This window comes from Strongylocentrotus purpuratus, unplaced genomic scaffold, assembly GCF_000002235.5.
Source record: "Strongylocentrotus purpuratus isolate Spur 01 unplaced genomic scaffold, Spur_5.0 spur5_scaffold_14, whole genome shotgun sequence".
NCBI lineage: Eukaryota > Metazoa > Echinodermata > Echinoidea > Camarodonta > Strongylocentrotidae > Strongylocentrotus > Strongylocentrotus purpuratus.
The window spans coordinates 1,946,539-1,974,520 of record NW_022145599.1 but is presented as its reverse complement, the minus strand read 5'-3'; the positions used below and the strand labels follow the sequence as shown (position 1 = coordinate 1,974,520).

The 27,982-nt window shown below is 34.5% G+C and overlaps 1 protein-coding gene across 1 annotated transcript in view; it reads left to right on the top strand.

Annotated features, from left to right (window-relative positions):
* LOC576169 overlaps positions 1 to 27,425 on the top strand; it is a 193,001-nt gene extending 165,576 nt beyond the window's left edge. Inside the window, exons 206-246 of the mRNA XM_030984926.1 lie at positions 387 to 500; positions 832 to 945; positions 1,213 to 1,323; positions 1,599 to 1,712; positions 1,895 to 2,005; positions 2,423 to 2,539; positions 2,850 to 2,960; positions 3,417 to 3,530; positions 3,897 to 4,007; positions 4,261 to 4,374; positions 5,087 to 5,197; positions 5,616 to 5,729; positions 6,167 to 6,277; positions 6,714 to 6,824; positions 7,157 to 7,273; positions 7,633 to 7,743; positions 8,110 to 8,226; positions 8,798 to 8,911; positions 9,299 to 9,412; positions 9,924 to 10,037; positions 10,621 to 10,734; positions 11,079 to 11,192; positions 11,470 to 11,583; positions 11,952 to 12,065; positions 12,389 to 12,502; positions 13,023 to 13,136; positions 13,581 to 13,694; positions 14,093 to 14,206; positions 14,639 to 14,752; positions 15,101 to 15,214; positions 15,496 to 15,891; positions 16,347 to 16,475; positions 17,072 to 17,185; positions 18,368 to 18,484; positions 19,000 to 19,113; positions 19,478 to 19,597; positions 20,827 to 20,940; positions 21,344 to 21,463; positions 21,886 to 21,999; positions 23,318 to 23,356; positions 25,601 to 27,425. Coding sequence (XP_030840786.1) covers positions 387 to 500; positions 832 to 945; positions 1,213 to 1,323; positions 1,599 to 1,712; positions 1,895 to 2,005; positions 2,423 to 2,539; positions 2,850 to 2,960; positions 3,417 to 3,530; positions 3,897 to 4,007; positions 4,261 to 4,374; positions 5,087 to 5,197; positions 5,616 to 5,729; positions 6,167 to 6,277; positions 6,714 to 6,824; positions 7,157 to 7,273; positions 7,633 to 7,743; positions 8,110 to 8,226; positions 8,798 to 8,911; positions 9,299 to 9,412; positions 9,924 to 10,037; positions 10,621 to 10,734; positions 11,079 to 11,192; positions 11,470 to 11,583; positions 11,952 to 12,065; positions 12,389 to 12,502; positions 13,023 to 13,136; positions 13,581 to 13,694; positions 14,093 to 14,206; positions 14,639 to 14,752; positions 15,101 to 15,214; positions 15,496 to 15,891; positions 16,347 to 16,475; positions 17,072 to 17,185; positions 18,368 to 18,484; positions 19,000 to 19,113; positions 19,478 to 19,597; positions 20,827 to 20,940; positions 21,344 to 21,463; positions 21,886 to 21,999; positions 23,318 to 23,356; positions 25,601 to 25,794 — 4,976 coding nt within the window. The 3' untranslated portion in view covers positions 25,795 to 27,425. The remainder of the gene's footprint in view (positions 1 to 386; positions 501 to 831; positions 946 to 1,212; positions 1,324 to 1,598; positions 1,713 to 1,894; positions 2,006 to 2,422; positions 2,540 to 2,849; positions 2,961 to 3,416; positions 3,531 to 3,896; positions 4,008 to 4,260; positions 4,375 to 5,086; positions 5,198 to 5,615; positions 5,730 to 6,166; positions 6,278 to 6,713; positions 6,825 to 7,156; positions 7,274 to 7,632; positions 7,744 to 8,109; positions 8,227 to 8,797; positions 8,912 to 9,298; positions 9,413 to 9,923; positions 10,038 to 10,620; positions 10,735 to 11,078; positions 11,193 to 11,469; positions 11,584 to 11,951; positions 12,066 to 12,388; positions 12,503 to 13,022; positions 13,137 to 13,580; positions 13,695 to 14,092; positions 14,207 to 14,638; positions 14,753 to 15,100; positions 15,215 to 15,495; positions 15,892 to 16,346; positions 16,476 to 17,071; positions 17,186 to 18,367; positions 18,485 to 18,999; positions 19,114 to 19,477; positions 19,598 to 20,826; positions 20,941 to 21,343; positions 21,464 to 21,885; positions 22,000 to 23,317; positions 23,357 to 25,600) is intronic.
* Positions 27,426 to 27,982: the final 557 nt, after the last annotated feature.

Below are 27,982 nucleotides of genomic sequence, written 5' to 3'. Positions count from 1 at the left end.
CTACCAATGTCCCCAACTCTGGAAAATATATTACTGTCCTTGTCATGTGTATTCATATGACGGTTTAATTAATGCAATGACTGCTACTCCAGCCTTACATGCATGTAACTAAGTGAAAATACATGTACATTGTTCATCAGTATGTGATTTTATAATAATACAATTGATGTTACTAATAATGATAATAATACAATTTATATAGCATTTATTACCAATGTTTATAAGCTCTTTATGAATTTCACTCAGAGATTAGCAGAGTGGCATTCTAGACATATATAAATATAAATATATATATATCATCTACATACATCTTGATAGATATACTACATAGATACAGTATCTAGATATATGTTTATTGGCATTTTATTTTGTATTTGTTAAAATAGAACTTGATGGTTGTGATCCTAACCCTTGTGAGAATGGAGCTACCTGTATGGACCTCCTGGGAGACTACAACTGTACCTGTGAACCAGGATGGAAGGGAATCAACTGTACTGAAGGTAATGACAATGGTCTGACTCTTACTAATACATTAATATTACCGGGATACTACATTTACATTGAAACAGAAGACTGCAATAACTAGATACTACATATACATTGAAACAGAAGACAGCATCGTTTATTTCAAAGGAAAACTCTCCTTGTGTAATTTGGGCTTCACTTTTAAGTAAATTGTTCTTTTACCAGCATATGGAACAGACATGTTCTGAATAAAGACAGGGGCAAATAGTTATTTACTCTACACATTGTTTTACGAAGGAGGAATGATGCAATCAATTGAATGAATCGCTGAAAGATATCTTCTGAATATATGTCATTTATTTTCAGAGTTTGATGCGTGTGGTGGTGACCCCTGTCAGAATGGAGCTACTTGTACCAATATCCTCAGCTCCTACAACTGCTCCTGTTCTCCTGGATATGAAGGCATGGACTGTGAAAATGGTATGTACAAGCGTGAACAAAGCAAATCAGTTTTAAGGATTTCTAGCAGGAATCCCAATGAAGAATCTGAAAAAGAGGAGAAAGAACAAATTTCTGGAACAAAGAATTCTCAAGCAAATCTTCATGTATAGCTCTTTATGAATTAGAACTGACAGAAGTTCCATAATTGCCCTAGAGCTTGTGTTAAAGTATTAGATTGACTGGAAAAATATTTTTGACAATTGAATTGAAACAGTTTAAAAGCCTAAAATGTATCTTTTTTTATAGAAATAAACTTGTGTGATCCTGACCCATGTTTGAATGGAGCAAACTGCTCTAACTTCAGGACATCGTTTGACTGTGCTTGCCCAACTGGCTACCAGGGAATGATATGCGAAGGTAACCATTTTCTAACCAGCACATTTCCTTTCATCTCCAATTTGTTTATTGATTATTCTCTTTATTCGTGTAATGTGAATGAGTGAATATGTATTTCTGTATATAAATATAACCTTGCCTGCATACATCTCTTGGTTTTTAATTTTTCAAATATTATATTTTGCATAGATTAAAACAGAATAAAAAAAGATATATTTCCTATTTGTTTCCATTCTCACACTTAAAATTGGGCTGATAACTTACACATTTCATTTTGGTTTGATTCACTTTTTCAGTATATGCAGGTTGTGCAAGCGATCCTTGTCTGAATGGAGCCATGTGCAGTGAAGGAAATGACTCATTCAGTTGTCTCTGTGCATCTGGATATGAAGGAGATCTCTGTGAAAATGGTAATATATTCAATCGGCTTGCTCTCTTTCTTCTGTTTAATTGAATTATATCCATGACCATATGAACATACGCACCGTACTAGCAATGGCTATTAATCTTTTAAGATATAAAGTGAGGTCTTCCCTTTCGTGTTGCCAGATATATGTAGAATGACATTTTGTTTCTATCCTTTCTTTTTTAGCTATTGACTTGTGTGAATCGGATCCATGTTTGAATGGCGCCACTTGCACAAACTTTCAGACTTCCTACAACTGCACTTGCCCTCCGGCATTCACAGGAGACAATTGTGAAGGTAAACTGAAATAATAATTGTCTCAAAAAAATATGTGTTTCTTAGATTTTTGGTACAATAGAAATTGAAGACAGATATGAAAACATAATTTTGGGTGAATGTATTTCTCGATGATTGTCGAAATTATCTGTATGGTGGGTTACAAATTTCTAAATACTTGTATGTAGAAGTGCAGTGCATCTAACAAATTGTATTCATGATGAAGATTTATATTTAGTAGCCGTAGTAATAGTAGTAGTAGAAGACTTTATTGTAGTCTGTCTCAAGTTACAATGGTCCAAACGATTATATGAATATAAACCGGCCCCATGCTACATTTTAATCACTGTAATGGGTGTTGTTGAGGATCAAAAACAGAATCAGAACTATCATTTCAAATCAATCAAATGTTCCTTACATGTCCATCTCCCTTTTCAGTTTACATTGGATGTTCCAGTAACCCATGTCAGAATGGCGCCAGCTGTTCAGAGAATGTAGACAATACCTTCACGTGTATTTGTCCACCAGGCTATGAAGGAGAATTCTGTGAACAAGGTAAGATAATTTGTTTTCTTTCTGAGATTATTTATTTTCATACAAAATGTAGCATGCTACCTGTATGTTTTCACAGAAAGATACAACAGGGAGTAGATCTAATCATTGTTATTAATCTGTGATTCAGAGACCATGGAAGTACATCTACTCACATGAAAAGTACTTTCAGAGTAATTACAGACTCACTACAGATAGCAGACACATAGATCTCTATCGCAGATTAAGTTGTGTAGCATAGGTTAATTGATACATTGTAGATTCCTCTGTAGTTTTTGTGCCTACTTATAATCATTATTTGTGTCTTTGGCAGAAATCAACCTGTGTGACTCTGATCCCTGTCAGAATGGGGCCACCTGCTCTAACTTCATGACATTGTATATCTGTACATGCCCTGAAGGATACACTGGTGTCAACTGTGAAGGTGAGATAACTTGATTTTGATAACTGCAATGATGATCCTTACAATCCAAATAGCCGTTGATAACATAGACAAGTGGTATATTTATTTATATATCATATTACAATATGCTGAATTGGATATCATCACTGAAGTGTTAAGAAATAAAGTTTGAAAAAGACTTTTTATATTTTCTTCAGAAACATCTACATAGGGATTGCATAGGCTCGTGTAATGTGGACTTATAATTTATCATCTCTGTTCATTTCTAACTACTTGTATATATAGCTCATATTTGTGTCAATCTATTGAAATGTACATATTCAATTCAACATTCAATTCAATAATGCTTGAATTATCATAAGAATTGGTTATTCCTTTAAAAACACATCATGGAAAGAGAACACTTCTAAATGACAAGATACAAATATAATGATGAATTGGAAATGTTATGTCTCTTTCATTTGTTTGCTCATGTAGTGTATTCTGGATGTGATAGTGACCCCTGCCAGAATGAAGGGACATGCTTTCAAGCAAATGATTTCTATATCTGTCAGTGTGCTCCAGGATATAGAGGATTCAACTGTGAAGAAGGTATGGAAAAGCTCATCTTTAAGTTTCCCTTTCTTAGAGGAAGTTTTGGAAAGGGGTTTCATACATGCAACACATTGACTTTTTTTGGTGATCATTTACCTATGAAAAGAGGGGGGGGGCGTAATGTTGATGCACAGGACTTTAATACGGTACTTCATACATGGATGGAAATTGCCCCGCATTGCGAATGAACATAGTTTAGTCAGAAGATGAAATACAGACAGTGAAGTGGTGAGAGTGAAGGAGAAAAAGGAGATAGTAGGAAATATATTAAGTTCTTAAAGTTTTAATAATAACATAGAAAAAGCTCAAGCTCTAACTTTCTATACATTATTTATTGCTTACTTCATCCGTCTCCTTCTACAGAGGTGAATCTATGTGATCTGAACCTATGTGAGAACATGGCAGTGTGTACTAACTTCAGGATCTCCTATACATGCGATTGTCTGCCAGGATTCACTGGAGTCAACTGTCAAGGTAATGTCCACCAACTACCAAATTGGTGACTCTTTTCCACTAACCATAGTATTCATTTATATGATGTAGAGAATTATGATGCAAGCCTTGAAGATACTGGGCCTAGTGTAAGGCAATTTTTACAGATTCTTTTTTATCCAACCTCTGTCTGCTTAGATTCGTGATGTTATCTAAAAATAGCATGGATGAAATTACACTTACATGTCGTTACTAGGAAGAGAATGATGTGCTTATTTTCATTTTGTCTCCATAGATTATGTTGGTTGTGTCAGCAGCCCTTGCCAGAATGGAGCAACATGTGCAGTGTTCAACAATACCTACTCCTGTGCGTGTGTACCTGGCTTCACTAGCTCCATGTGCGAAACAGGTAAAAACATATATCTTGTCTCTCAAATATCTGGAAAGGTCTTTCTTAGTTTATCATTAATAAATGAAGGGAAGTGAATAGGCAGAGCGGGTACCTTTTCTTATTAAAGGGATCCGGTAACTTTGTCTCAGATTCTGAAACAAAATTCAGGATTTAGCTCATGATGCAATGATAATTATAAACCTTTAGGTCAGTCAGGAACCCCATGACTTTTACAAGCCGATCGCCTGTCTGATTATCAAGATATTTATGATTGGAATTACAAATTTTGAAAACCGTTCGCCTGACGGTTTTCATAACACTACAGTCTATTGGGGAAAACGAGTATGGTAAAACCGGTCACTCAAAGATTTTTACTTTTTTGAGGCACTTCTTGATCATTTTGAAGCGCAATTTTTGTAGGGCTTCAATATTACACCATACCACAGACACTGATAACACGTAGGGCCGTGCATCTCAGATTTAACATTGTTAAACGATCCCTTTAAGGAAAAATGGTACGGAACAATAGATTACGAGTAGATCTGTTTTGTATAATTTTGGCTTTCTTTGTCTCAATGTAACTCTTGCGACATAGGCTCTTGGGTTTCATATTTTCAGATACCAAATTGAAAGGAAATCTGTGCAATGTGAGGTATGGAAATATTTGTAGTCCATCAATTGGCTAGCAGTGATTTTAGGCTTTAATGTATTGACAATTTTTTATATTCAGCAATCGATCTATGTGAGCCCGACCCCTGTCAGAATGGAGCTACATGTACAAACTTCCAGACATCATATACATGTGACTGCCCAATTGGATACACAGGCATGAATTGTGAAGGTAAGCTCACTGTACTTAATGAATGAATATTCCTTTCTTATAGAAAATAACATTGTGTGATTGAAAATCATATCATGTAAGAAAAAATGTAAATATAAATTTGTTTAGTGACTTTGTAATTGAAAGTGGTTCATATTCAAAAGTATGCCAAACAGTGTTTCATCTAATGAATGTAGTAAGATTTTATTCGAAGTGAGAATATTAGAAATCACTTATGCATATAAACTATACTACGGTTATTGGCTTCATGCTTAATATACATGTTGTTGTATATCACTTTTGAGGCCGTATATGCATGTATTGATGCTATACCGTGTATATTTTTGAGAACTCTCCGTGCACCATTTAGTGTGCATTCAATACATGGTTATGACAAGGCCGTTACCAATGACTTGTTTTATTGATGATTCTGTTCTAGTGTATTCTGGATGCAACAGTGACCCCTGTCAGAATGGAGCAACATGTCAGCAAGACAATGAATCCTATGCCTGTATCTGTTTACCGGGATACCAAGGAGTATTGTGTGAAGAAGGTGGGTTAGTCAGTGATAGCTATCCTCCATTTTAAACATCTTTCAGATTGAATAGCAAGTATGTGAATGAAGGGGCAATCCTTCAAGCAAAGAAGCTACTGGATCACATGATGTAACGCCATGACTAGGTCTTCCATTATTTTATTTACCTTGAATACCAATACGTATATTGGAAAGTGCCATAGTTCTGTCATGGACATTCATTTCTTCTGTTCCATATGTGTATGTGTGGTTTGTATGATGATCTTCTAACAGTACTTGCATACATTTTAATTCATATTATGCAAATACAATAGGAACAAAGAGAAAGAAATATTACCATAACTAACATTTATTGAAACACAATTTATGTTTTGCAATTCATAGTTTCAGGGAAAAGACTTCACATATGGAATCTGTATTTGAAATGTTTTCCTAATCTCATTACTTTTTCTTAGAAATCAATCTCTGCAACCCTGATCCTTGTGTGAATGGTGCCACATGCTCCAACTTTAGGACATCTTATAACTGTACCTGTGTGATGGGCTTTGTAGGAGAAAACTGTCAAGGTAATTCAAGAAGCTTGGTTAAAAATACTTTTGCTTGTAGTTGTTTCTTCAGAAAATGCACTTTGCATCATGAATACTGCTAACTCTTTCTGTAGAGCAATAGATGTAGATTCTTTTAGAACGGGGCAAAAATATTTTATATATATTATTGATGCACACTGTTTGAAAACTAAGAAGGTCAATGATATCTGGGTGGTAGAACATACATGATTAGTGCTGTGTACATTTTTGTTCCATTAGGGGCAGCAACTGAATTTGTTGCTTCTTTTTGTTGATTCACATACGTATGTGCCATTAGATACATGGTATCCAAAATGAAATATAAATTGTAACCTTCGCAATATTCACGATTTTTCTGTTCTTTCTGTTCACATCATCAAACATTACCCCTTGTTGTTCATGTCCTTATGATGCCTTTTGTTCTATAATATTACAGATTACGCTGGTTGCGACAGTGATCCTTGTCAGAATGGAGCCACCTGTATGAACTCCAACTCTTCTTACACTTGCGTTTGTCCAGAAGGATTCTCTGGAGTATTGTGTCAAGGTATGAAGCTCTTTTGATTTGAAGAAGAAAAAAATATGATGACATTTAAGGTTTTAGTTGAGGAATGCTGTGTGCAAAAATGTATCCAATATACATATGAAGAAAGTAATTGTTACAGAAGAGAGTGTTTAATGATAGACAGTTTGATGCATGCTATATTTGCAGTTTACATTTGAGTTCATGTGAATGTTTACCTTCATATCATCTGATTATTTAGTACATATGTTGCTATACACTGATTAGATTGTCAACATTTATATGTTTGCCACTTGTACAAGTTTATATTCCGCTCAATGACTACACTTTTCTTTAATCAATGTGTGTTCATACAGACTACGTTGGGTGTGACAGCAACCCATGCATGAACGGAGCCACATGTACACAGCAACCCAACAACACGTACACATGTGACTGTCCTCCTGGATACCAAGGAATCATTTGTGAAACAGGTGAGACAATCAAGCTGATATATGTGGAAGTGTGATTCTTGTGTAAAAGTCTAATTTTTTGCACTTCTCTTTATCATGCAAGCCCCCCTAAATATACTTCTCAAAGTTGATAACATCTATAGTCATTGCAATGTTAGACAAATTTTGTGACTTTGGAAATAGTTGATTCATGTTTTATTTAGTACAATATTACCTTATCAAATAAGAATATTGCATGATTTTAATAACAGGTCTTCCTCACCGCTTACATTGTTTTCTCAACATTGCTTAAAGTGCATGTTTTAGCTATGAAACAAATTATATTGTGCAATAATTTATACCTGATTTAATACATTATTCCTCTTCCATCTTGTTTCCAGAAATCGACCTATGTGACCCAGATCCCTGCCAGAATGGAGCAAACTGTTCCAATTTCAGGACTAATTACACCTGTGATTGCCCCATAGGCTTCACTGGAATGGACTGTGAAAGTAAGTCATGTGGTTGATGTGATAAATAATTCACTTTGTGCTTCAATTTCTTAAACCCATTTCTATTATAATCAAGTTACAACAAATTTCTATTATGATTTACCCTTTTCCACATATGATAATTTAAAATTCTGTAAAACAGCATTAAAAGGGTGGGCATATTCATTTCTTTTCAATTGATGAAACGGAATTGTGGCATTAAAAGCAACGGCAAATATAGATTTAACAACATTCCAACTTTACCTAAGGTTAATGTATGGTATCATGGTTTTATGAAGAACATGACTTATAATGTCCAAATGTCATTGTTTTAATGTTTCAATGTTAGATATACAATCCATATACCTTTACTTCAATTCAATATAGCATACTCTGGATGTGCAAGTGACCCCTGTCAGAATGGAGCAACTTGCGGTCAGAATATAGACAACACATACACATGTACATGCCCTCCAGGATATGTTGGAGTTTTCTGTGAAACTGGTGAGTGGACACCGTTTTTCTTCTGTATTAGTCAAGGTTTTTATTTGATATACAGATTGTTTGATTATTATCCTTTAACAACGTGTGTATATACGGCTGTGACATATACATTTTTACTAGTGATTGAAACTTTGGAAAAAATACAGGAATAAATTCTTTGAAATGCTCGAGCGCCGTAATGGCAGCACAGCTAAAGTCGGGGTAATAATCTCCCAGTTCGGAAGCGCTTAGTGATTGTAATAAGCGCTATATAAAAATTGACTATTATTATTACATGTAAGTTCATTGCAGTTTATATCTATTTTTCGAAAAGATGGTGGATGATATTTCAATATTATGTGCATTTCAACAACCTGGTAGGTAATGTACATGTATATTTTCTTATGTATAATACTTACTGTATGTCTCTAATTGATTTTATATCAATAGAATGTAGTATGGTATGTTGACATGTATATGTAAGGTTCATTAATAGTTATCGTTGATATTGCTGTAAAAAAAAACCTAAATATGCAACTGAGGTATTCACCCATCCCCATCCAAAATGTTCCCACTGTTTTTTTTCTCATAGAACTTGATGGTTGTGATCCTAACCCTTGTGACAATGGAGCTACCTGTATGAACCTCCTGGGAGACTACAACTGTACCTGTGCAGCAGGATGGAAGGGAATCAATTGCTCAGAAGGTAAATATCAGACACTATAATTTTTTAATTTTCATGGGATGTTTTTTTTAAATATATTCGTAGAAGAACCCGTTGGCAGATAGCTTTGTATGACCAACTTTGTAGTAGTATGAATAGTAATAGAGATTAATAGATATTCTGCAGTAACTATTTAATTAGTATTATCCATAAAAAATACCGATTTTGCAGATAAAATTTAGATGTTATGTTATGGAAAGTAATTTGCTTTAGACTCTTGTATCTAGAATTGTGAATGAAAATAGCTACATATTCTAGTCTCAATTTTTGTATCCTTTTTTTTTTAATGGAAACATCTCACTTAGAGGTATATCTAATCAAAATTTGTCTTCACGATGCTTCTAATTCTAATGTGTCATTCCTTTGCAGAATTCAATGCATGTGGCAGTGACCCGTGTCAGAATGGAGCTAACTGTACCAACGTCCTCAACTCCTACACATGCACATGTCCACCAGGATACTTTGGAATGGACTGTGAAAATGGTTGGTTTTGTTTACTTAACCACTCATTACTACATCTTAGTAGCTTGCAGTAGTAGTAGTTTGAAATCGTTGTTGTGGAATGCATGAACTGGACATAATATATATACACCTCTGACGTGTCTCACTCTACTAGTAAATGCACAAGCACGATGTTTGAAATCGGCCAATATGTCGTATATGCCTGTACCTTGGTTTCATCAATGGCTTTTTCACTTATTTATTATATTTAAAGATGATGAGAAATATGAACTGAGCCGTCACCCAGTAAACTGAAAATTTTTAACAAGATTTTGCATGCTGTTAGTCTTGCTCTCCGAAAACATTGTTTTATAAATATCACTGCTTTCATCTAGAATGTATACTATGTTCGTTTACAGCTGATTGTACCGGCCCTCATTCGGCAAGACTATATTATATTTATCCATATATTAACCTTATACAAAAAATGCGAACCTGTATGAGAAATGTTATGCCCTCGTATTTTTATGTGTTTATATTCTCTTCACTACAGTTGAAAATGCATGTGATGGTAACGGATGTCTTAATGGTGCCACTTGCAATGATTTCATCACCTTCTACACCTGCACATGCCCAATAGACTATACTGGAGAGAACTGCGAGACGGGTAAAGATTGCAAACTCACTCTAAACTATTCCTGCCGCTTCTCTGAATCTAATGTTGAAATTTGATTGCCCATGTATAAAAGCCTACGTTTACTGAAGCATGCGTTGTGTGTTAACGTGACCCCCTGTTTCATAGACGCAGGCTATTTTAAAACACTCCGTCCTGTGAATAGGATGTTAAATGAAGGCCTGTGTAGAGAAGAGTCACCACCTTTGCATGTTATAAAAGAACCATCTGCACTATGTGTATAAGAGTAGTGTTGTAGCCCACCTACACACCCCCATTCATGCACAGGTGATGCCAAATACTTAATAATAATAATATAAAATGCGATCATCGATGCTTCATCTTATTTTCTTTAAATGTTTGTAGACTAGTGGGGTTTAGAATCGGTCAAAAGGTGTTACTGAATATGTAAAGATCACTGTTTTAATAAATAAAGTGGAGAAAATAACTGTTTTTTAACTTAATTGTATTTAAAAACAATGCATGAATTCTAAAGAATAATGAATATTTTATACAGTCCAACGATTCTAGCTAGTCTTTATTATTGATTTACCCTTGTTCTCCTGTTACTAATTAGAACTAGATGCTTGTGATCCTGACCCATGTCAGAATGGAGCAACATGCAACAATTTCTTTACTTCCTACAACTGTACCTGCCCTCCTGGGTATGATGGCACCAACTGTGAGATAGGTAAGCGTTTTAGTTACAGAGTTGAATTAATTTGATATGTTCCTCTTTTAGTTATTAAAAGTACATTGTCAATTTCAGAAACGACAATCTTACATAAGAAGTACATGACAAGTAAACTGTGTTGATAGTATACACACATGAAATTGATGTCTCATCATGAAAGGTCTCTTCTGTTACAGTTTGTTTTCATCTGAAACCAGTAAGGTCTAAGGTTACCATGATAAATATGTAAGTACATGGAGGTTTATATGTATATAACAAGTATGCATTGAGAAAAGCTCTCTGTCAATGAGTTGCAAGTGAGGAGACGACATAGAAAATTGTCAATGCTTATTTTGTTTCAGATGTGGATGCATGTGACCCTGACTTGTGTATGAATGGAGCAACCTGTGTGAATAACATCAGCAACTACACCTGTGTCTGCGCTCCAGGATGGACAGGAGTCAACTGTGAAACAAGTACGATCCCTCCTCCAAGATCTTACTCTTTTTTTTCTTCATCGTTTCGTGTTTCTTGAAGTAGTGTAAATTAGCTAAAATTTATGTGGTACACTAAGCTTTTTGTTAAGTTGTTTATGAGGGAAAGATTCCAGATTGTGATTACGTTAAGGTAACGTGTGATAGTATGTCCCATTTGCATATTGATATTACAATCACATAAATGTAATTAATTAGGAGCAATGGGAAAGCTCTATTATGTGTTTACTAGTTTTTTGTTCTTTTCTTCCTGGAATAGGATTGTTTGCATGTGAGTCGGACCCATGTCTGAACGGAGCTACCTGTAATGAATTCAACTCATTCTATGTGTGTACTTGCCCACTCGGGTATACAGGCAACAACTGTGAAATAGGTATGATAACATTCACTTATCTCTGATGTTTTTTTACACAAGTTTTAAAGAAGATTTCTTTCAAAGGGGACAGGAGAAGCAGGACACTTCAGAACATAAAGTCCTTTGAGCCTAGGTTCTATTTCTATTAATACTGCAGCATTTGTATAATCAATTTCCATGGCATATGTACATTAAATTATGTTTTGGAAGCAATTCAATTAAACATTTCAGATATTCTCCTTACTTTCAAGTCCCGAAAATGATATACTGTTATGTTATTTTGGATGGTATCTTTTAATTTACTGGATATTAGGATGCCCTATCTTTTCATGTATTTGTACAAAAAGATCTAAAATATTAAACCATATTTAAATTTTCTTTCACAGAAATTGACCCCTGTAACTCCAGTCCGTGTGAGAATGGTGCAACTTGTAACAACATGATAACCAACTACATCTGTGACTGCGCTGTTGGTTATGAGGGAGTCCACTGTGAATCAGGTATGAAGTTAATGTGGTTTCTGATAAGGTACTCAGTAACATCTACTACCTTGCTCTTCTTGTTTGGTTTTAGTCCTGGATACATGTAATTAGAGTACATTACACATGCTTTGAAATAAAATGGTTATAGAAATGTTAGTTGTGCACTTTTGAAGATATTGAATATACACCCCTTCATGCATCAAAATTAAAATGGTAGTTCTATATTTGTAATAGTTATCAAATCTGTATTATTTATGGTGACTTATTTGTGGTACATTAAAAGTATTATATGTTTCTCTATCTCAATCCCTTGTCTTTATCTTACTCTCACCCTCCTACAGTAACGGACAACTGTTTAAGTGATCCATGTCAAAATGGTGCTTTCTGTTTAAATCAAGTTGGATTGGTCATCTGTGTCTGCCAGCCAGGATATGAAGGCACTCAGTGTGAGACAGGTAAAAATCTAAATCACACACTGTTAACTTACTGTACCAACATTGTAATTACATCTACATGTATATGCAGTAGCATCGACGCATTCTCTCATTCTGTATCTAATAAAATGTTTTATTTTCCTGTGTAAGTAATGCTGTATTTCATGCCTTGTCTTTGATATCTTGGAACATATATTTTCTGTTCTTATATACGCAATGGTGTGATTTCTCTTTGCAATCACTGAATATTTTCATTCACAACAAATATGTACAACTGAAATGCAATATATATCTTGAATATTTCAATCCCTGGCGGGGATACAACCAGTTTGATTCAATTATTAATGATTAACCATGAAACAGAAATTGATATGATACATGATCTTGCATGCTATCTTCAAATAACTTATTGTTCACATTGTTAATATCAGAGAACACTTTATAGGTAGTACATATATAGGTACCCACAGTACATGTCAACAACACAATCGTTTTTGTCAGAAATCATACTCAATATTATTAAATATCATGATTCTTTCAGATACCAATGAGTGCTCCAGCGATCCATGTTTGAATGATGGTACCTGTACAGACTTATCCAATGGATACAGTTGTCAGTGTGCCCCTGGATATACTGGATTAAACTGTGAAATAAGTAAGTCTTAAATGTCTTACTATTTTGATTGATTAATTTTTTTTTTGTAATTTTTTTTAAAATAAATTGCGTTTTAAATTTCAGTAAGTCTCAACAATGAAAAAAAGATAACCTATTCAACAATAAGCAAGACTTAAATGTGTTTGATGCCTTTCATTTTGAACTTTATTCTTTAGCAATATTGGTTGTGACTTAACTGTATTTCTCTTCAATTTTGTTTAAACTAGAATGATATAGAGTTATGAATATTGTTGTCATTTAGCAGCTGTCTTTACATTAGCAAGATTTGTATTTTCTGTTTCGAGAACTGCAGTTCATGAACTAAAATCATAAAATGTCTTTATTCTAAATTCTGAAAGTAAGAGCTTACAGCGATTATTTGTGTCAATTTGTTTCAATTGCTAGATATCAATGAAATATTATTAAATATCATGATTCTTCCAGATACCAACGAGTGCTCCAGCGATCCATGTTTGAATGGTGGTACCTGTACAGATTTAGCTAATGGATACAGTTGTCAGTGTGCCCCTGGATATACTGGATTTAACTGTGAAATAAGTAAGTCTTAAATATCTTACTATTTTGATTGATTAACTTTATTTTTATTTAAAAAATAAATAAATTGCGTTTTAAATTTCAGTAAGTCTCAGCAATAGAAAAAAGTATAACCTATTCAACAAGAAGCAAGACTTTAATGTTTTTGATGCCTTTCATGCATTTTGACCTTTATTTTTTAGCAATATTGGTTGTGAAATGTATTTCTCTTCAATTTTGTTTAAACTAGAGTGATATAGAGTTATGAATATTGTTGTCAATTAAAAGCTGTCTTTAATTAGCAAGATTTGTATTTTCTGTTTCGAGAACTGCAGTTCATTAACAATTTTTTTTTCTTCTAAAATTTGAAAGTATGAGCTTACAGCGATTATTTGTGTCAATATATCACTTTCAATTGCTAGATAACAATGAGTGTGGTAGCGATCCTTGTCTGAATGGAGGTACGTGTATGGATGATGTCAATAGTCATACTTGCATCTGTGCACCAGGATATACAGGATCTAACTGTGAGACTGGTAAGATATGCTCTTTTATCAACACAGATGAAGTAGAGTTATAATAAACCCATCTCTTTGCATCTACCAATAGGCCATTTTTGTAAGGCATTCTTTTTTGTACATGTTAGAATATTGACAAAGATTATACTTAGGCAGTGTAGCCTCATACCACCTGAATACCAATCAGTGTTATTTAATCATTTTTCTTTCCTAAATGGGAATAACTGTGTAAAAAAAAAAATCGATTGAAAAACATATTAATTGAAAATCCCTCAAATTGCCCTGATCTCTGTTTACCTGTAATGTTCACTTAAGGATTTTAAGGAGTGTCTTTCATGTTTGCTTGTACAACACCTTCTGCAATAAATAAAGCTGGAATAAATCATAGAGCATACAAGTGTGGGATTACTCTAAACATTTTCTCATGTCATTCTCTTGGGTTATTTCCAGATATTGATGAGTGTGCAAACAATCCTTGTTTGAATGGAGCCACGTGCATAGACATGATCAATGGCTTCATGTGTATGTGTGTACCAGGCTATGAAGGTACATTCTGTGAGACAGGTATGTCAAAACGGTCCATGGTGACTTTCCATTCATTTCTTTTTTCTGATTAAAAACTCTGTTATGTCTATGTGTTTTTTTGTAACAGATTCTGCTTCAGGCAAATTCTTGGAAACGTTTCATTGTCTTTTGTCACATTCTTTCTGACACCTTCCAATTCATGTATATAGAAAATAGCACGATATCAGCAATAATGAGTATTCTAAAGGACACTCTCTGATGTAGTATTACTCAAGGCGCTACATTATAATTGTTCCTTAATGTGAAGCTATTCGTCTTTTGACGAAAGATGTATACTTTTTAATTCCAAATTGATCATATATGTTTTTTCCTTTTTTTGATGACCAGATATCAATGAATGTGCATCAAACCCATGTGAGAACGGTGCCATGTGCCAGAACCTTATCAATCAGTTCTTTTGTGTGTGTCCCAACGGATTCACTGGGCTGAGATGTGAGGAAGGTAAGCTTGGTGTTCCTTGTTTTTTTAGGAACTATGAATAATACAGTTGGGGATAAGAATACAAGTTAAATCAGGGGTAACTTGAACTATTTGGAAATTGATCACAATTTATACATGTTTTTATTTGATATAAAACATTAACAGCAAATACACCTTTCTGTTTAAATGCTCTGAAAAAGGCACTGTTTCATTGTCAAAACATTAAAATGAACATACCTATCATAACAATATATACAATTTCCAGCATGCAATACCCTACTTTTTCTGCCATTTCCATACAGAAAACGATTGCATCCAGTCGGTCGACATTCCGGTGAATGGAGCATATGAGATATTCTCTCCAAACTACCCCAATGAATACAGCAGCCGTCGCTTCTGTCGCTGGCTGATCAGGATCTCTGAGCCACGTAGGATGCGCCGGATCTCTGAGCCACTTAGGATGCGTCTGATCTTCACAGACTTCAGTACCCGCGAGGGATTGGACTTCCTTGAGGCTGGCAACGGACAGGACCCCAATGACCGAAATTCTTTGGTGGTACGTGCCTCAGGAAGCACCATCCCATCCAACTTTGACTCCACGTCAACTGGTTTGTGGGTTGTATTCACTTCTGGAGAAGAGACAGGTGATTTCACAGCCAGGGGCTTCTCAATCAAGATCATGGATGAGGCATTGGCATGTAAGTACAACTTGTCATGGGATTCACATTTTTTCTCATTGGTCAAATATTAGGATCTCTAAATGCGAGATAAGGTGTATTGCTTGGTCTCCATGATGATGCAAGTTTTTAGAGTGACATGTAAAACAAAGGAAGATGGAGAAGAAAGAAAAGATTGTTAGACGATACAAACATTCTGTGAATACACCTCTAATTTAGGCATTGTGAGTATGTTCAAGGATCAAAGAATATCAGTGACCTCCCTCTCCCCCTGCCGTGTCTAGACAACCACTATAGCACTGCTTTTGAGATTAAATTGAATAAGTTGAATTCTGCAGTAGGAGCAAAATCTAATACTTTTCTGTTGTCAATTCAAAATTAAAGGCAAATTCTATAAACATTTTGTTTTGCTACAATCTTATTGATAACATAGCTACTTGTAACTCATGACTTGTTTTGTTTACTTCCTGTAATAGACAACTGTAATGGTTTCCCCTGTCTCCATGGCTCAGACTGTACCCAGACTGGCAATGGCATCAATGATTTCATGTGCTATTGCATAGCTGGGTGGTATGGAACCCTTTGTGAGAATGAGATCCCTGTTGGTAAGTGCATTTCTCCTGCATGCCCCCTCCCACTTGCCTAGCTTTCATATATTGGTGAATATGATTTACCCTTGTTTGTCAGATTGAATGAATTCTTTATTTTAAATCATATTAAATCTATACATGTTGATGGAAACAATGTAATCAATTTAGTGCAATTTTCTTAAGTTAAAAATTGCACCTTTTCTCTTTACTGTGCCATTTTTGCCACCTCTTTTTTCTGTCATTTCTACCCCCAAATATCTAGTGCTGGATATGTTAATATTGGAATACATGTATCATATCATCACATGAATGAAATTGTCGAAGTGATCGTTATACTTAAGAGAAGGAGAAGAAAAGTATTTTCTGTTTGGTTTCTGTGTAACTTGATTCAGGCACTTCATATTTTGATTACATTTTGAGATTGGAAATGGAAGCAAGGCCTCACATACATATTGGCTCTTATATAAAACACCTGATTTTGGGAAGAAAAAAAAATCTCAATTTGGTAAAAAAAATTGCTATGGCAATTACTTTATCCACCAGATGATATAGAAGTGCTATTTGTGTTAAATGTCATTTATGAACCTACCTACCTTTCTATTGTGATTCAGGTGCAAATCCATGTGACTATGATCAGTGCGAGAATGGCGCCACTTGTGAGGCAAGTGGGACCAGCTATCTATGTAACTGTGCACCAGGCTTCCAAGGCAGATACTGTGAAGAGGGTAAGTATACGTTATCGAGGGGTCAGTCACACAAAGATGTAACTCCATATTTTGCCCAAATGAGTATGAGATATCAAAATGTTCAGAAAATGTGGGCTTTCCAGGATACACAAAGACTGAACTCCACCCAACACCCAATTGAAGTCAATGGCTAGTGAAACATAGACTTGACTCCTTAAGGCCCAAGTGCTCAGTGACACATAAACCCCTTTTTCTCAAAATGGTCAAAATGGAGTTACGTCTTTGTGATACAGTAAGCAACTAAATTCTACATACCCTTACCAAGTTTTGTAATTTGTAAAGTATGTGAAAAATTAGTTTGTCCTGATTTATGTTTCTTGAGATTCTGACATGTAAAGCTTATATCTAAAAGTAATAAACAAAAGCCCTTGATTTAACCAGTCTACCTTTCATTCTTGAGTTGTTAAAGGCCCACTGCACTACTTATAGCTACTTGCACCCTCTATATAGCAAAAAATGCCTAATTGATGACCATTAGTCCCCACGATCCCCCTATGTTAATTGAAAGTTGATTGGATGAGATAACCACCTGTCAGTGATCATACAGGGAGGTCAAATCCCTCCTAGCCAAACTAGTGCAGTGGGGCTTTAAAGACACTGAAAACACAAAATTCACAAGGGTATAAATAATTCATTTTTAAGCTGTATATACTTCCTTTGATGATCATACAAGGTGTAGCTCTGCAATCATATGTAGACTACATATGTATCTCAATAAAAATGTATCTGCAGACGGTGTGTGCCACATTCAATTCATAGAAAACTATATGAGCTAGTATGTTTAAACATTGATTGTTTCATTTGAGTCTGAATGCATAGATATCATCAAGCAAAAGTGCACACATATTTGAAAATATTTGCAATATTGGAGAGTGTACATACATGTTTGTATAGATGGCACATATTTGTATTACATGTACATGTATATTTTATTTTTTCATTCAGTTTAACTTGATGTTTCTCCCTTTTATCTAAAGAAGAATGGGAGCAACATAACTTTTTCATACTGTCGTTCAAAACCAGTTCTATGAATTCACCTTTAATAAACAGAAAAGTGAAGTACATGTATTTCTTTCCCCTTTGTCTTGGTATGCGTGTTACCAATTCAATCTCGAAACAAAGAATGATAATAACTGATCATGTTTGCCTGTTTGATTTCAGTGATGCCTGATGCCTGTGCCACCGCCCCATGTCAGAATGGAGCTCTATGTGTCAGCCAAGGAAGCCAGTACACCTGTCAATGTAACGCAGGATATACAGGAACTTACTGTGAAATAAGTAAGGAATATATCACTCCTTATCATTTTCCACCATCTTGATGTCCCTGCCCCCCCCCCCCCTTCCTCTCTCACTTTCTCTCTCCATTCCATCAAAAGTTTCCCTCTTGAATTACATGTAGCTCGGTTTTGTATATTTCATATGATTTTAATGCAATACATTTGTAATTCATACATGTAGAATCTACATCATTAATGCACGTTTGAAGATTTTCTATCTTTTTAATCATATAAAAACTTTAAAAGTTTCCCTTATCTACTACAAAGAAGAGTACTTTTTCAAATTTACATCTGTGTGCATTAAAAAATGTTTCAGAATTCTTATTCTTAAAATAAACTTAATACTTCAATTTGATGAGAAAAAAATATATGTGAGCAATTTACGAAAACTGTTGGTAAATGTTGCTGCATATTGGTATTTGTAAGATTTAGCTTTATAATAGACTGTCAATGCATAAGTTGTAATCCATGCTACATGTAATCTTACAATTACCCCTGCTCATATTCCTTTGCCAGATATCCAAGAGTGCAACAGCAATCCTTGTTTGAATGGAGGCCAGTGTATTGATGACATCAATGGATACATCTGTGTCTGTGTTAATGGCTTTACCGGTGTTCACTGTCAAATAGGTAAAATCTGCCGGCTGATTTGTTTTTAGTTCCCAAGTTCCCAAGTGAAAACAAAAGTGTTATGGTCAATAATGAGTGATTCTGCATATAAATAGATGCTGTTGTTATTACATGTCTTCATTATGTAATGCTTCTGAAAAATTCTCAGTATTAATATAGCGTGTATTTAAGAATTGATATTAATTGCAACTTATTTGCGATTGATACATAAGATATAGGAGACTTGAGATTGATTGGAGAACTTGCAAATGATTTGTATCAGCAATCGCTACTCTTTATAAGACAGGGCCCTGTTTCAAGAAGTATTTCTGCAGTGATGAATTACTTTCGTAACTTGTTTTATTTTCCTTTGTCCTCTTTACAGCACCACCTGATCCATGCGCAGATAATCTCTGCTTCAATGGAGCTACCTGTGTACAAGATGGCTTCACTGCATATATCTGTATATGCATGGATGGATTCTTTGGGGAACTCTGCCAATTTGGTAAGCATGAATTGCTGAAAATGAATCTCAATGTAATAGTAGATGTGTCGTGTTTGAGTGGTTAAAACACCAGTGCAGCACTAGTTTCCTTTGGCAAGGCATTAATCTACATTTGCTACTCTCTGCCCTGGTGTTAAATTGGTACTGGTAGGAGGGTATTCCGTGAATGACGTGAGCGCCAAAATCGGTATCCTAGCAGAGTGGGGGTAATATTGGAGCACCATGAGCACTTTGCATGATGGATATGCGCCCTATAACATATCATATATTATTTTAAGTAATATTTATCTATGCATTTGAGTAATTTTGTATAAATTTTAGTATCACCCCTGGACAAGTATCTATGTGGACAATCAACTCCCCTTCCCTCCATAAAACTAATCCCCTTCACACCTAACCCCATGGTAAATTTATGCCAGACAATACATCCCAGATAACTTGACCCCGGTCAACTATCTACAAAGACCACCATCCCTATATTTTGTGATTACCTCTCTCCTCCCCCTACTGGGGGTAATTTTCTGCAAACGATAATCCTAGTGACTGCTTCCTCTACTTATTAAGGGGTAGTTGCCCATGGGTAATTTTGGAGGGTAGTTATCCTAGAATCAGTCATTTTATTTTGAAATTAATAAAGAGTCTAATAAAGCCCCAAAAAAGATGTTGTATTGCCCTTTAGGTGCCAAACATGGGTTGGTCGGTTGGAAATCTTTCTTTTTTTTCTCCCTCTTTGTGCTGATATTTTTCAGTTTTGAATGCTTTAATACATTTTTTTTCTAAAAAACAGAAGAAAAAACATAAAGCCAACCGTAGATTTAGAGATTTTTGGGTCGGTCGCAAAGGGCAATGCAACATCTTTTTTTTAGGCCTCACTATAGTATAAATCCATTGTACAAGTGGTGTTGTGGTCTCATGGATATGTCACTGGACTGTGGGTCACATGGTTTGTGGTTCAAGTGCTTCGGTGGCACTAATGTCCTTTAGCAAGACATTAATCTACATTTGCCACTCTACACCCAGGTGAAGTAAATAAATGCCCGGTAGGAAGAAACTCCTTGAATACTTTAGTGCTTTATCATATGGCGACTCAGCTTCAGGCAGATGATAATCTAATACTTTGTATTAAGCGCAGTAAAGTATGATGTAGCTGTACCATATAAATAGACATGTTATTATATTATTACAAGTAACCTGATAATAATGCCATGTTTTGTTCCTTTATGCACCAGGGAGTTCATGTTCTAGTGACCCGTGTCTGAATGGAGCAACCTGTGTCGATGTGAGCAACTTTGAATATGAATGCTTTTGTTCACCCGGCTATACTGGATCAAGATGTGAACAAGGTAAAGCATGCAATTACTTTGAATCTTTGAGCCTCTTCCTTTTGCTATTAATGATGACCTTATGTGTACGGTCAGTTTTATCAAACATTTTTCAGATTTTCTGTGCAAGTATTTACACGTACTTTAAATAATTACACCGTATTTGTTGTAGCATTTTTCTTTTGCTGTGATGATAGCCTGAAATGCCATTCTTTTTTATATTCAGAGGGCAAAAAAGAAGTGCAAACACAATGATAATTCACTATGAATGAATTTCATACATGTATTGGGCATAATGGGTAAGGATTGAATGAAAATACTCCTTTTAAATGAAACACTGTAAAGCCCTTTTCCTGTCCCACATCAACATTAACAAAAGAAAGTCATTTTAAATTATTCTTTGCATATTCTTTCATTTTTATAGAAATTGAAGTCGATCCTTGTGACGCCAGGCCTTGCAAGTTTGGAACATGCATGAACATCGGAGAAGGAGAATATCGTTGCGCATGTAATCCCGGTTGGACTGGCACCAATTGCAATTTAGGTACGTTAAAATGCCTTTCAGACAGCATGATAGTGGAGAAGTTTGTTGTTGGTGTCGAATACCCGCAATTACATCACTGATTCCAGTGAATAGAACCATTTGATTAAAAAAAAAAGGAAAGTATTTATAAGACTAAGATTGCATTGAAAGTACTATGGGTTTTTTTTCCCAACGTACAGTATACCACATAAACAGGTTGAAATGATCGCAACTTTTGAGATTTATATGATACATTAAATTTGTTTTAGAGGGTTTTGCTGTAAAATGTTAAGTGATTGAACCCGACTGAATGTGTGAAAAAGCAGAATCTATAGCAATCATGATTTTATTTCATACAAATCTGTGAGTGTATTCTGCTATTGTAGATTTATAGTTCAAAGCAAATTCATGAGAATTTCACTTTGTTTGTTTGTATTCCATAGACATTAATGAGTGTGGAGAGAGCCCATGTAAGAATGATGGTTCATGCTTTAATACACTTGGAAGCTACAGATGTTACTGTTCCAATGGATACTCCGGTACAAATTGTGACAGAGGTAAGCCTATTTCTGGAAATTATTAACTATTGCATGTTTTCGGTCATGATATTTATACCACAATAAAGATTCATGAAAATGAGATTAGGAACTACAGGCACTAAGGTAGGAGTTTCTTTTTTATTTAATGGAAGATGGCCATCAAACTAATAATGACTACCCAGGTGTTCGAAAGAACATGTCTGATTTTAGATTCTTTGGTAGTTGTAATTTCTTGGTAAAACCTGGCTACTTGTCTAATTTCAATCTACCATAACTATAAATCAGAGTAAGTTTTTTTGATTGATACTGGTGCAGGGTCACATTGGAAGCAACTGCATTTCAAGCTATATATGCTGCTTTCCAAGCTGTTGTTTCGTAATAATTTCTAATTTTAATTTAAATTCATGAACAACACCACATCTCAATATTCTCAGTATTAGAACAATCATACAGTGCGAAGAATAATGATACATGAATACATAACAGAAGAGTAATGTTGATTGAACAGTAATAGTTTTAAAACTATATTTACACATAGATCTGCATACTCTTTGATGTACATGTTATACACATAAATATGTGTATTACTAATATTAAGGTAAAGTTGCTAATGGGAAGTTTAGCACGAGTGCTAGTCCAGCCTAGTTCCATTCTTTGGCAATATTTTATTTTTAAATATATGCATGCAAAACTTTTTTTGTGTGTGTGAATATATATACGCTTGTTGCTTCTTATTTATGGTGTAATTATCATGTATTCTACCTGAAGATTGGTTCAGATAACACCTTGATTGGCAGAACTGTTTTTAAAAAAATAAAAAGATAAGAAAATGAAGGGAAAATAATACATCACAACTTTTAGAATACAAAAAACAGAAATTATGTTTAATATTTTCATGTAAACTTGTCCATAAGACCTTTCTTTACTTGATTAGTATTATGAATATAAGTTTATGCATATAACATAGATTTGCTTGAAAACATTTAAAGACATAGAGAAAGCATGGCAAATTTAAAGCTTTTTATGTTAAATCCTTCTGATCAAACAGCTAATACATCTTTAAAAATAGAGATAAATACACTCTCCAGAGAACAAATTTAGTTGTACCATCTGTGTCTTCTGTAATATTGATCAAGAAAGGTTGAATAATCCAAAAATCATTTGAATTTGGTAATCGGGGAAATCATTGTAAATTAAACGAGAAGTAAATGACACCCTAGCTGCCATGCACCCACTTCCTCCTCCTCCTCCCCCCATGTTTAAACCTTTTCCCTGTTTCCTGGCAACTGTCTCTGCATTGAATCTAACGTTTGGTAAATTAACCCGTTGACTATAGGTTTTGAAAGGCTGGTAGATGTGGAAGATCGTGATAAAGGTATGATAAAGTTATCTACCCTATCAGGATTTGTTTTACAATATTTGTCTTTATTACGTGAAAAAGGGGGTGCTTTAATTCCAAACCAAGCTTTCACTATGAACATGGTGGACAAAGAAAGCGGACAAAATATACAGTTCCTCATTCTACCCTCAACAATTGCTGTGGTAGAAAAAGGAACATCCCTTCACTGCTATTATGTAAAAATCTGTGAAACAGGTGTCACATGCATATTCACCTATTCTACACATGTTTACATAATAGCAGTGAAGGGATGTTCCTTTGTCTACCATATCAATTGTTGAGGGTAGAATGAGAAACTGTATATTTTGTCCGCTTTATTTGTCTGTTATGTTCATAGTGATTATTACATTTTATACCCAGTATCATTCACAATGTTTATCATTATATATGTGATGTCAAATTAATGCAGGTGTAAGTGATAACTGGCAGCCTTTCCTCTTTTTATATAAATTACATTACAAAGTGCATTTAACACATTTGCAAGTTTCACTATGAATATGACAGACAAAGAAAGCGGACAAAATATACAGTTCCTCAGGTAGATAAAGGAACATCCCTTCACTGCTATTATGAAAAAATGTGTAGAACAGGTGAATATGCATGTGACACCTGTTCTACACATTTTTACATAATAGCAGTGAAGGGATGTTCCTTTGTCTACCGGAGGAACTGTATATTTTGTCCGCTTTCTTTGTCTGTCATGTTCATAGTGTTTGGTACTTGATGGAATTAAAGACTTGTATTCCCTGACTCTACTAACCCTCCTGATTATACTGATGTTATATTGGGCAGATACATGTAACAACACGTCAAGGAGTCTCATTTTACTCAGACCTAAATTTATCTCTTAAGCTTACCACATCGCAAGGAGAAAAAAATATATGTTAATGCAGAAATTAGGTCCATGTAATTAATTTCAGGCAAAATTGTTCAACCAACCATGTAATTATCAAGTGTCTAAATGTTATCTGTTCATAAAAGTAAAAAAATCCTATGTGTGGAATAAAATGGGTGTGATAACACTGTCTTCATCAGAAATTGACTTTTTTTCCCCATCCAAATTATAAGACCATGTATGTCTTTGGTGCAATAAGTTTTTAGTTCTTACAACCACCATTTCTACCATTTATCCATTAACCATATAAATTGGTAAATTTGATAATTAACATGAAGTTGATTTGCAGACGAATAAAAGCATGGTCCTACTGGAGAAATGCATTAATTTCTTTGTGTGTGTTTTTAAATATTTTCATCCGGAAAAAATGTTGATAACCACATTGACTGTGTGTATTGGAGCCCAAGGCTATAGTGTGTAAACTTAATTCTTTCAAAACACAAACTTCAACATTAAAAAAGTATCTATGTTTTGGTTATATATCAAAAGATGCCTAGTCATGTCATGTGGGATTATGTTCTTTTCATAACAAAAATTCCATCAGGGCATTACATTTTGTAATCATACAGTATATCTCGTTTTATGTATATGGGGTGTCTAAAAAAAAACTACAACAATATTTTTAATTGCTATATTTTACAGTATTAAACTATTCACAGTATAATTGTGTAGATAATCTGTTAGTATTATCACTAAAGGATACAAGTTCAAACTACAAATTTTCGAACATTTTGGTAAAAATGTACAATTTTGTATATGTTACAAAAAGAGCATGTTGAATAGTATCAGGGCACATTCAGCGTATACCTTTCGCTTCTGGATTACGCAACAAACTTTTCTTTTGAAAGTTCTCCTCACGCTTCAGTTGCGCGTATGTTGCACGCACGTGCATACTGCGGTTGCATCATCTTTAGTCGTATTATACCTGATTGGCTGCGGGAAAGACACGTAGTCTCGTCATGCTACACCCCCTTTAAGACACTAAATTACCATAATGTGTGTGTCAACATTATATCAATCTGGATTCCTTTATATCCAGTTTTGTTTCTCAAATTGAAGTTAATCTAAGAGCTTGCTGCATAATTACAAAAGAGGTCATACATTTGTAGTTCTCACTTAGATCCTCTTCAAATGCCTTGGAATATTAGGGGATACTACTACACATCTTGCCATGAAATATAATTTAGAATGGCCGAGTGCTTTTATTTGTTGCCCATCAGTTCTCATGACATTTCTTTCAGAAACCCTTATCAGCGTTTTACAAATGCGGATATCTTCATAACTACAATAAAGCAAACTTTCTTTTACAATTTGTTTCTCTGCAGCACCTTCGAGTTCTAAGTTTGCAGATACTGGCAACCCTGATACTGGATCCCAGACCAATGATGATACAGCATCAGAGCTGCTGATAGAGCCTTGGTGGATAGCGGTCATCTGTATTCTTGTTGTGCTCATCGTTATATTTGTTGTTGTTCTGGGCTGTCTATGCACAAGACCAGGCGAAAAGTCTTTTGTTTAACAGCAGCTTACTGGAACTAGTTACCTGAGATATGCAATACGACACATGAGAAGGGATGTAGTTGATGATAGTAGGTGACACCGAACGAATCCAGTAATGAAAGATCACAATCTCGTTGTGGTATTATTTAGAGCAATACAGTAGATGAAAAGTATGATATATCAAAGTATCCAATACTTTAAGAAAATCATACATATGTGCATTTATATTTATGGACGGAAAAGTTATGAGTCAGAAGAATTAATATGCATGATCTATTTGGAAATTTTGATGTCAGAAATATAATTTGACATCGTTGAAAGGCCAAATATCTTTTTAACAATATTCAATACCAAATTTCTTTTTATTCAACTCAGACAAGTTTTTTAGACGAGCTGCAAGTTATTTTGTGTTAATTGTTTTATCTCTATACAGTTCTATTGAATGCAAATCTTTTCAAATATTTCAGCTGTTTTTCAACTGTCTTTAACTGTCCTTGCTCATGTTTATCTTTTATTTTTGTTGTTTTAATATATTGTTTTCACGTGTCTTTGTCATAATGCATTGTACATAATATGTTGTTCTCATTTATTCGTTCAGTTTCAAAGTATTTATCTAAGTTAGAAGTTCTGTCATTTTCAAATTATTTTGTACCTTTACTCTATACTTTTCTATGTAACTGTGCGTTGTTAATGCTATGATGTTCATCCTAATTTCTTATTTTAGGGATGAGTTTAATATATTGAAATCATAACTTATTGTATCTTATCTTGGTTTATCTCATATTATAATCTTTAAGATAGTAAAGATTTAAAACAGAAGCACAGTATTTAAAGGACTTTGGATGAAACAATATTGTCTTTTGTGTATTTCTGTTGTTTATCATTAAATTTCACTTATATGTACAGGTGGATAAAAAAAATGTCAGAATGTGCAAGGTGATTTCCGAAGAATAATTCTTGGTGGGAAAGTGGGGATTTCTGGCTTCATTCAATTTTCAATTAAAAATGTAAATATTCAACTCAGTACTTGTAGATAAATAAATGTATTTCATTTTATTTATTAAGCCAGTATATATTTCGTTATGGATGACTAATTTTATAAAATACAATAAAAGGTTCATGGAATCTTCAACACTAATTTTTCTTGAACAATGGGATTAATGCTTAGCATATGCATCCTGTGAAGGGGTTTGATTATGAGATAGCCAGCAACATACACTGTCATTCGAATAAATTCGGATTGTGGACCTGATTTTAATTATTCATTCAGCAATAATTACAAACTAGTCAGTACATATGCAGATAGTAGTGAATGTAGAAAACAATCAGTTTCTTACATTCAACATTCCACTCTTCTTATATTGTATATTAAGACTGCTTTTGGTGCTACAGTTTGACTTGAATAGCAATGTGATGGTATCCAATTTAGTTTCCAAGTACGTACATGTAGTTTTAGATAACCAATTTAATTTCTATGTATTGTAGGCATTTTTGTTATTGTTAATGTGCATAATATAATGAAGTGGACTTAGTGATTATAATTTTTACTATTATGTAAAATCAGTTTTTGTACATTGTATTTTCCTTTTTCATATTTTTATACATATAAGCATATTTAATAAATGATACGAAACCTATTGGCTACATGAACCTGTTACAAACATTTTCCTTCAATTCTGTGTTTGGTAAACTAGTATTATTAGTATTTCTACACAGCTTCTGTAATGCTTCTTTACCAAATTACTCTTACCCGTCTCTCCCCTCCTACCTTCTCTTTCTTTATTCTGCCCCCCCCCCCCCCCTTCATTTTGTAATGTTCTTTTCCTCCATTGCATCAATTGATGAAATACTTCAAAAATGGAGGTGGTCCATACGTCACATCAATATTTCATACTTGTATTTAGACATGAACGTCTTTCTTCTCAATAAGAGATCAGTTCCTCTCTCAACGCCCCCCCCCCCCTCTTTTTATCTATCTCTCTCTCTCTCTCACTGTCTTCCCCCACTTTTCTTTTTCTTTCTGTTCCTTTTCTCATTCGATCTCTCCTGCCTTTCTTCTTACCCATCACCTTCTCTCTCTTCTCTAACTTTTTCTTTTCTTTATCTCTGCATTTTCATTTGCTACTCTCTCTTCCTGCTCTAGTAGATCTGAATGTCATTGCATATTGGTGTGATTGATAGTTCTACCTTCTCTTCCCCTTTGCTAT